The sequence below is a fragment of the Pseudorasbora parva genome, chromosome 4 (assembly GCF_024679245.1).
Source record: "Pseudorasbora parva isolate DD20220531a chromosome 4, ASM2467924v1, whole genome shotgun sequence".
NCBI classification, from domain to species: Eukaryota; Metazoa; Chordata; class Actinopteri; order Cypriniformes; family Gobionidae; genus Pseudorasbora; species Pseudorasbora parva.
In genome coordinates, this window is record NC_090175.1 from 6,370,366 (window position 1) to 6,380,708 (window position 10,343).

The following is a 10,343-nucleotide window of genomic DNA, read 5'->3' on the forward strand; positions in this document are numbered from 1 at the left end:
ACTTTATTTTTATTTTTTTTATTTTAAATATCACCGACCGAATTAATACATTAATATATTTTATATCATTGTTAAATGGTCTTTTCCTTGTTTTAAACATAAATAGTTTTTGTTAAATTCATAAAGAAAACTAAAAATCCTTCAAACCGTAAAGTTTCGTCATGTTTAATTTTCACAGTAAGTGCATCTTGTGTTGGGGATATTTAGATACTCCTACTCGAAAACAAGATGAAAATGCAGAAATGAAATGATTTGTGCAGTGTATATCTTTATCATCAACATCCACAGATCTGTTAAATATACAATCCATTTCTTTTGAGGTCAAATGCCTTCAGTGCTCCTTCAGGACATTAAATCATCTCACTGGCTATGTTTCCATCCAAAGTTGAGAATGTAACTTATGCGCAGAATTTCAATATCGCATAAAACATTTTTTTTTTCTGAGGGCGGCAGTGGCTCAGTGGTTCATGTAGGTTGGCCACAAACCGGAAGGTTGGTGGTTCAATCCCCGGCTCCACCTGACCAAGTGTCGAGGTGTCCATGAGCAAGACACCTAACCCCAGCTGCTCCCGACGAGCTGGATGGTGCCTTACATGGCTGACACCGCCGTCGGTGTATGAATGGGTGAATGCGAGGCAAAAATGTAAAGCGCTTTGGATGGCCATAGGGTCTGAAAAAGTTAAAAGCGCTATATAAATGCAGTCCATTTGTGAATAAGGCACCGTTTCCATCCAAAGAGTCACAGAGAATATAATCGTCACTTCCTGATGAACTTCAGCTAAGAGTCACTAAGAAACATACACTAAAAAAAAATATTTAGAAAATAAGTTACCTGGTTGTCTTACATTTTTGAGTTAACACGATTAACATTTTAGATAATTGACAAGCTTTATTCAAATATTATTAAAAGATTTTGTACGCATATTGGGTAATTGTGTGTGTTTTATTTGTGATGGAAGAGTGAAACATGCCAAATTGTTTTATCAATTTTTTATGTGCTTCAAAAACAATAATATTTTGAGTTTCTATTTATTAAACCAATTTCCTTCATTGTATCAACTCAATTTTTTAATTTCAATGAACTCCAAATTTTAAGGCAACCAGGTTACTTAGTTTTAGTTAAGCCAACAAAATGTTTTTACAATGTTGGACAAGCCACCATATATAATCATTTTCAATTCTAATAAACGATTTGCGTCTCAATAAACGTGTAGTCTTGCTCTCAGAGGCAGGTGCTGAGGTTTGGGAACGTACCGAGCATCTTTGACCACTGACTCCTGAATGACCAAAACAGCAATCTTTCAACCAAGATTTTTCCGCTGGTTACTGCTGTTGCATTACCAAAGTCACATTTCTGGTGACGTGCATCGATGAATTAATTTGAAAAATGCATTTCCATCGTAGTTTATGTGCCTGTTTTCGTATCGGATAGAAAATGTATCGATGTGCGATATCCCAAAATACGCATAAAAAAGTGTAAGGAAACATAGCTAATGATTGACGTTATCATCAGATTTATTAACCACAGTGTGTCTCTTAATGAGCCTCAACTCATGTCAACTTCTTTATGGACTTTATCACTGAGATGTGATCAGGTTCTGTTGAAGAAGCAGATTTTTTAATCATTAATGAGTTCCAGCCTCATAAAAGGATCTGATGTACTTCAACATGAAAGAAGGTGTTCCATCTGCAGATTAAAACGGCATCATTAGCAGGACTAGATCAGAAGAATCGTTTATCTCAGGTGTTTTTGAGGCGTATGTAAGGTGCGGGACCCGTGTTTGAGGAAGCATCTAATAATCCTCATGTTACAAATGAACGTCAATTAAAATCTTGGAGATGCTCTTGTCTATTGGAGAGGTCCCACATCAGGATCTCTGGGATTCTTGGAAAAAATAAATGAACACAAATTAAGTTCAACTCCATCGACAGCATTTATTGCATCATTTTGACATGCGAAACCCAGACAGCAACACAGTGTCGGCTCAGATCCGGCCCACATCCACCAAGTGGCAACCTCCCACAGTTTCTCTTGAAGCCAATACAGTGAATTAAACTGCAAGGAGCAGAATCTCATTGAGCCCCATGTTAAAATACCCAACTTTACAGCAGAAAAAACACATGTTTACAGCCTGGGGCAAATTGTGATTTTGCTCTATACGGCTAATTTTGTCCTTCCTAACAACTGTGAGGGGGGTACATTTCCGTATAACTAATTCATTTACATTATATAAAGGCTTGAAGATCTGCATAGTTAAGTCATTAGTCACTACTAGCCATTTGTCTGCTGTCTATTAGCTCCACCCACTCCACATGTTAGCTCCACCCACTCCACATGTTAGCTCCGCCCCACTTTACATGTTGGCTCCACCCGCCCCACATGTTAGCTCCACCCACTACATATGTTAGCTCCACCCACACATCTTGCTTGCTCCACCCACCCCACATGTTTGCTCCACCCACTACAACTGCTTTCTCCACCCACTCCACATGTTAGCTTCACCCACTACAACTGTTTTCTCCACCCACCCTACCTGTTCGCTCCACCCACTCCACATGTTAGCTCCACCATCCTACCTGTTCGCTCCACCCACTTCACACGTTAGCTTCACCCACTACAACTGTTTTCTCCACCCACCCTACCTGTTCGCTCCACCCACTCCACATGTTAGCTCCACCATCCTACCTGTTCGCTCCACCCACTTCACACGTTAGCTTCACCCACTACAACTGTTTTCTCCACCCACCCTACCTGTTCGCTCCACCCACTCCACATGTTAGCTCCACCATCCTACCTGTTCGCTCCACCCACTTCACACGTTAGCTTCACCCACTACAACTGTTTTCTCCACCCACCCTACCTGTTCGCTCCACCCACTCCACATGTTAGCTCCACCCATCCTACCTGTTCGCTCCACCCACTCCACACGTTAGCTTCACCCACTACAACTGTTTTCTCCACCCACCCTACCTGTTCGCTCCACCCACTCCACATGTTAGCTCCACCCATCCTACCTGTTCACTCCACCCACTCCACATGTTAGCCCCACCCACTTCACATGTTAGCTCCACCCACCCCCATGCTAGCTCCACCCACTTCGCATGTTAGCTCCACCCACTCCACATGTTAGCTCCACCCACACCTCATGTTCGCTCCACCCACTCCACATGTTATCTCCACCCACTACAGCTGTTTTCTCCACCCACTCCACGTTAGCTCCACCCATTCCACCTGTTTGTCCACCCACTCCATCTGCCATATTGTAAGCAGTGGAAGTCTGTTGTGCTAAATGACGTATTGAAATGACTGCTGTTGATTTGAGTTGAACTGTTATTGAAGCAGAGATATTCTTAGTACAACGATGAACGAATCACGTTTGAGTTCTGTGGGAGGAACCGTAAGAGAAATTGTTTTTTTAAACAAATCAGTGTCGCTTTTGGTAACTAAAACTAAATAAAACAATTAGTTATTGAAATAAAGCTAAATAGACATTTTTATAAAAAAAATCTAACAGAAATGACAAAAGCACGTTACAAAATGAAAGTGAAAAATACAAATAACATCTAATAAAAATATGAATAAATTCTGTAATAGTATATAAATGATGCTAAAATTAATCTGAAATAAATAGTTATTATATTATAGTATATTATTATTATATTTATAGAAAAAACAATTGCTTTTGGTAATTAAAATAAAATATAAATATGCGTAAAAAGCGTAAACAGGAATTAGAAATGTTGCCTTGGGAGCTAACTGAAGCTGAAATACATAATGTTTATAATGTTTAAATTAAAACTGAAACAAAATGTCTACAACTAAAATAAAAAAAATGCTAAATAGAAATATTTTAACTATATATTTTCTTTTTTTAATTTTTGTTAAAGTGATTTGTCATTTTTAATAGTTACAAAAACACATAACAAATTAAAAAGAAAAAAACAAACAGAAAAAACAAATTAAATATGAATAAATACTGTAATAGTATATAAATAATACCATAGTAAAATGAAGTAATGAAGTAAATAGTGTCCTTATATTATATGAATTCTGTGTATAGCATGAAGTGCTAGCGTGTTCTCTGTAGTCATGTGTGTCTTGATCTGTAATATGGCAGAGATAGACTGTGAATGTGTAGTCGGTTGTGAAGTGGCCTGTAACATCCGCAGGTGTCCTCTGGAAAATCTCTGAAGCTGCTGCAGGAACAATGGCGGATCTACACCAATGAGTGTATTCAGAGCTTCATCACCACGCCGCCGGCCTCAGGTCAGACTCGCTGATCAACAGCTGCTGTGGTCACGATGCACTGGTGTTTCCATCACAGCTGAAGTCTTGCTCTCTGTGTGTGAGTGTTTCAGGGCTGGTGTGTAACAGGACGTTCGATCAGTATGTGTGTTGGCCCGATGGCCCCGCCGGCACCACGGTTAACGTGTCCTGCCCCTGGTATCTGCCCTGGTACCGCAAAGGTAAGGCACTCAGTGTACGTCTTAAACTCGCTAAATAACAGTCCTCTTGTTTTCTAAGGCCCCATTTACACTGCATGGTTCACGTGACCCGATTCCGATTTTTCCTCTCGTGTGGCACAGATCGGATATAAAATGGGAACGTGTTAGCAGGAAAAAACGCATGGATTCCGATATCCTCAGATCGGCTTCAGGCCTCACTCATATGTGGGAATAAATCCGATATGAATCGGATACGGGCATTAGCGTCTGCCATGTCAAATCGGATATTCCCCAGTAAATGTGAGTCGTACGTCAATGAAAAAGAGACAGAGGGGAATGACGTCAACTCAGGTGGACACGAACTGCGATCAAAGTTTGTGAATCTAATAGACCTCCTCAGCAGAATCAGATCAACGGCCCTTCTACATCATCACACCTTTGGCTCCGCCCACTGGAGTGTTAGTGAGATGACGAGGAGAGGGGAGAGATAGAGGATCACTGGACTAAACACAATATTACCTTCCAGTCGAGTAAATCTAAATATAATGCTATAATCAAAGCTTTTCACGATCAGTTAGCTTTAATAGTAAGATCATGCTAAAAAATGTTACTAGCTATTTCATATGTAAAGATGCTAGCCAATCACAGCAGTTTACACTGAAGTCACAGCAGCCATTATAAATACACCCCAGGAAACATTATAAAATAATGCAGTTCATGACCCCTTTAAAAAGAAAAGGAGAGTGATCTGTTTTTCAGTTGTTCAATAATATTGACTGTAAAGAATATGGTGCAGTGATATCTGTTCTTTATTATGCATTTTTGCACTGACCTTCTAAAACCTTTTGGATGCAAAACAAATTATTAATATCTTTCTTTAATTATAATTCATGCTTTAAAAGCACATTGAAACAGACTGCAACTTATTACATTATCAGTCCAAATGTAATGTTTGTGAATTCTGATCTTATAGTGATGGAGATTTTGTAATGTAATTAGGGGACAGATGTATCGTCAAGCGAATATACTATTAATAACTCATGAGTGTGTTTTTACACCATGAAGAAAGAGAGAACACGACATCCTGAAGTCATTTCACAAATATAGGCTTTTTAATGATGAATCCTCCAAACTAGCGCTCTTGTGCAACAGTCGAGTGAAGCTGCGTTCTCACTTCAGATTTATAACAGGATAAATGCCTTCCTTACACTCATCAATGACTTACACCTTATTACCAGCAAACTCGCTCAAACTCTTACGCTTGCCCATTTTTCCTGCTTCTAACTCATCAAATCTAAGGACAAAATGTTCACTTAATATATCCCACCCACTAACAGGAGCCGTGATGAAGAGATCATCAGTGTTATTCACTTCACCTGTCAGTGGTCATAATGTTATGCCTAATCAGTGTGTATACAGTCAAACTAAAAAAATATTTAGACACCAGATTTTTTTTTTTAGTGGTATTTTAGTTTGACTGTGTGTGTATATATATATATATATATATATATATATATATATATATATATATATATATATATATATATATATATATATATATATATATATATATATATATATATATATATATATATATAATATAATATAATATAATATAATATAATATAATATAATTTATTTTAATTTCAGTGATAGTTTTATTACAGTTTAGTTCTTCAACTTATTTTAAGCCAAGGCAACATTTCTAATTTTCATTTAGGTTTATTTTTTTAAGTTTATTTTTTCATCTGCTATTTATTTTCTACTTATTTCCGTTTTATTTCACTTCCCGGGGACAGTTTTTAATAGTTTTATCTGTAGTGTTCGTTAAAAACAACAGCCTCGCTGATGATCTCATTAATATTGACTGGTGTTGATGTATGTAATGTGTATTAGAATCAGTGTGTGTGTGACCGGTGAGTTTTTCCGCTGTGTTTGAGCAGTTCATCAGGGGTTGGTTTACCGCGTGTGCGGCGCTGATGGCAGATGGGCTCATGGGAAAAACACCAGCGAGTGTGAGCAGGACGACCCTGGACAGGTGAGACGCTCCTGTTTAATGACTTAATGATGTTTTGAGTGATGCCCCTAACGGTCAGCTAATCCCTGTGTGTGTGTGTGTGTGTGTGTGTGTGTGTGTGTGTGTGTGTGTGTGTGTGTGTGTGTGTGTGTGTGTGTGTGTGTGTGTGTGTGTGTGTGTAGAAGCAGTATGGTCAGATCCTCAGTAAGTTCAGAGCCATGTACACCGTCGGATACTCACTGTCTCTGGCGGCGCTAACTCTCGCGCTGGCCATCCTGGCCACATTCAGGTAATTAGCAGCTCAACACGTGTGTCTGATCGCGATGACGATGACGATATATTATTAGTGGTGCTGGATTCTTGAAAAAAAATCATTCTTTTAAGCCTGTAACCGGTCGCGCTGGTTCACAGAATTGAACTTTAGTTCCAGGTTGATGACGTGAGACTCACGATCTGAAGTAGTACTCATTGCTCAGCACGGAATTAGCCAATAAGCAGAGAGAACCTGTTCAAAATGAACCAATCAAACAACAGGCAGAGATGAAAGTCAGATTTACCGGCATGTCCAAATCGACAAACTTTGACATTTTAGAACCGGTTTATTCGGTTATTTTTGAGTTGATTCCCAGATAGCAAGCCACCATTGAATCAACGTTTAATGTTAATGTGCTTAAAAAATAAATCATCTGATCATCTTTGTGTCTGGGTTTGTTTAATTATGTGTTTCAGTAAACACTGTTACAAAGGACACAAACTCACATAAAAGCCAAGTCAAACTACCCAACTAAAGCAAACACTGATCTCCATAATGGTGAGCAAACAAATAAATCATCAACATCAAACCTCTGTTAATTCTCAGTAAGAGCTTCTGCTGAGATCTTTATATATTTATGGTCTTCTTTTATCTTCAGTTGATTTCAGGCTATGTGGTTTGTTGTGGTTTATTTTCTAAGAGTGCAAGCATGATGTTAAACCAACATCACATTGTAACAGTGAATCAATCTCATTACCTTTGATTTCTGGATGAAATAAAATAATAAAAATGTCAGCATTAATTGCGGGTGCAAAAGTGATGTTGATTCAGCGAAATTAGCATTGACACATTAGCATTGATTTAACAGTTTCAATGGTGGCTTACTATTTAGGTTTTTTGTTTATAGTTGATTTGGTTAAACATTGGACAAAATCATAAGGGAAGACACAGATATGTGTTTGTGTTGCCACTGATCCATTGAAAGCAGTTATCATATATGAAACAGCTTTACAGTATCATTATTTCTGTGATTAATTATCAAAGAAGATAACAGTTTATAGCTTGGATATGAAAACATATCTACATAAGCAAAAACTATGGAGCAAATCACTTTTTGTAAGTAACTTGGCATTTTAAATAATTAATTACACTGTTAGGTCTTAGGAGTGATGTATTGAATTGTTCATTCAAGAGATTCGCTCAAAAACCCTGATTCATACAGTAATGAAACAAGTGGTGTTGTTATGAGAGAGTCATTGAATCATTTATTCAAGAGATTCGCTCAAAAACCCTGATTCATACAGTAATGAAACAAGTGATGTTGTTATGAGAGAGTCATTGAATCATTTATTCAAGAGATTCGCTCAAAAACCCTGATTCATACAGTAATGAAACAAGTGATGTTGTTATGAGTGAGTCATTGAATCATTTATTCAAGAGATTCGCTCAAAAACGCTGATTCATACAGTAATGAAACAAGTGAAGTCTTTATGAGCGATGTATTGAATCGTTTAATCAAGAGATTCGCTCAAAAACATTGAGTAAGTTATTGAATTATTCACTCAACCCATTTAAAAAAATGATAATAATTCAGATTATTTGCACATTTTGAATGGACTGCAGTGATTATCATTTTGTCAGAGCCTATAATGAATGTAATTGTGTTTAGTTCGAGAATTGTGATCTCTGTTTGAAATAAAAAAAAATGGTGGTCGTCAATTTATCCAGAATCATGCAGGTCTTTTTGCTAATTAATTTTGAACAGGTTCTTTGCTTCATACATTCATCGCTACTGTGAAAGAAAATTTCTCACATTGTGAAATAAGGTTTTGTTTGTCACATCCCTTCTCCCACGGGCATCTGTCTTTCCCACAGGAAGCTGCACTGCATGAGGAACAACATCCACATGAACCTGTTCGGCTCCTTCATCCTGCGCGCGCTCTCCATCCTCCTCAAAGACGCGCTGCTGGACCGGATGAACAGCGCCCAGAGCGGTCCGCATCACTTCCAGGGTCAGCGCTGGGTCAGCGGACAGGTACAGATGCTCAGCTCTCACATGAGCCGTTCACAGGCAGGTAAAGCTGCGTCCAGAGGAGCGATTACTGTAAGTGTCTCAAACGAGCTCCATCAATGTTTCGCTGGCTGGCATTGACAGGAGTCAGAATTAGCGTCAGGCGAAATACCAGCAGCCGCTGCCAGTAACAGGTTCACAAACAAGATAGATCTGATGGAAGGTTTTCCAGTATATCACAGAAGATTAAACGTGAAAATGAGCAAACAATGTGTGTGTTTTAGTCAGGTAAAAGGTTTTATTTATTTATTTTATTGTATATATATTTTTATTTATTTATTCATTTGATAATAAATAATTTTATATAATAAAATATAATATTCTAGAGCTATAACGATTATCTGTCTATTACTTCTTGGATCCATAAATTAATCAGCTAAAAGGATATATTATTGATTACATACATACAGTGGGTACGGAAAGTATTCAGACCCCCTTACATTTTTCACTCTTTTTTATATTGCAGCCATTTTCTCAAATCACTTAAGTACATTTTTTCTCATTAATGCACACACAGCACCCCATATTGACAGAAAACACAGATTTTTTTTTTTTTTACATTTTTGCAGATTTATTAAAAAAGAAACACTGAACTATCACATGGTCCTAAGTATTCCGACCCTTTGCTCAGTATTTAGTAGAAGCACTCTTTTGATCTAATACAACCATTTGGGAAAGTCTTTTTGGGAAAGATACAACATGTTTTCACTCCTGGATTTAGGGATTCTCTGCCATTCCTCCTTGCAGATCCTCTCCAGTTCTGTCAGGTTGGATGGTAAACGTTGGTGAACAGCCATTTTCCGGTCTCTCCAGAGATGCTCAATTGGGTTTGAGTCAGGGCTCTGGCTGGGCCATTCAAGAACAGTCACGGAGTTGTTGTGAAGCCACTCCTTCGTTATTTTAGCCGTGTGCTTAGGGTCAGTCTTGTTGGAAGGTGAACCTTCAGCCCAGTCTGAGGTCTTGAACACTCTGGAGAAGGTTTTCCCTCCAGGATATCCCTGTATTTGGCCGTATTCATCTTTCACTCGATTGCAACCAGTCATCCTGTCCCTGCAGCTGAAAAACTCCCCCACAGCATGATGCTGCCACCACCATGCTTCATTGTTGGGACTGTATTGGACAGGTGAAATTTTTCTCCACACATACTGCTTAGAATTAAGGCCAAAAAGTTCTACCTTGGTCTCATCAGACCAGAGAATCTTATGTTTCACCATCTTGGAGTCCTTCCAGTGTTTATTTAGCAAATTTCATGTGTCTTGCACTGAGGAGAGGCTTCCGTCGGGCCACTCTGCCATAAAGCCCCGACTGGTGGAGGGCTGCAGTGATGGTTGACTTTCTACAACTTTCTCCCATCTCCCATCTGCATCTTGGAGCTCAGCCACAGTGATCTTTGGGTTCTTCTTTAACTCTCTCTTCTCCCCGATAGCTCAGTTTGCCCGGACGGCCAGCTATAATAAGGGTTCTGGTTGTCCCAAACATCTTCATTTAGGGATTATAGAGGACACTGTGCTCTTAGGAACCTTACGTGCAGCAAAAAAAATCTGTAAACATGGCCA

At 38.6% G+C, this 10,343-nt stretch overlaps 1 protein-coding gene across 1 annotated transcript in view; it reads left to right on the top strand.

The window, feature by feature from the left end:
- gcgrb (glucagon receptor b) overlaps positions 1 to 10,343 on the top strand; it is a 67,181-nt gene that overhangs the window by 41,311 nt on the left and 15,527 nt on the right. The window contains 5 exon segments of the mRNA XM_067440679.1: positions 4,171 to 4,267; positions 4,360 to 4,467; positions 6,390 to 6,484; positions 6,646 to 6,752; positions 8,592 to 8,751. Coding sequence (XP_067296780.1) covers positions 4,171 to 4,267; positions 4,360 to 4,467; positions 6,390 to 6,484; positions 6,646 to 6,752; positions 8,592 to 8,751 — 567 coding nt within the window.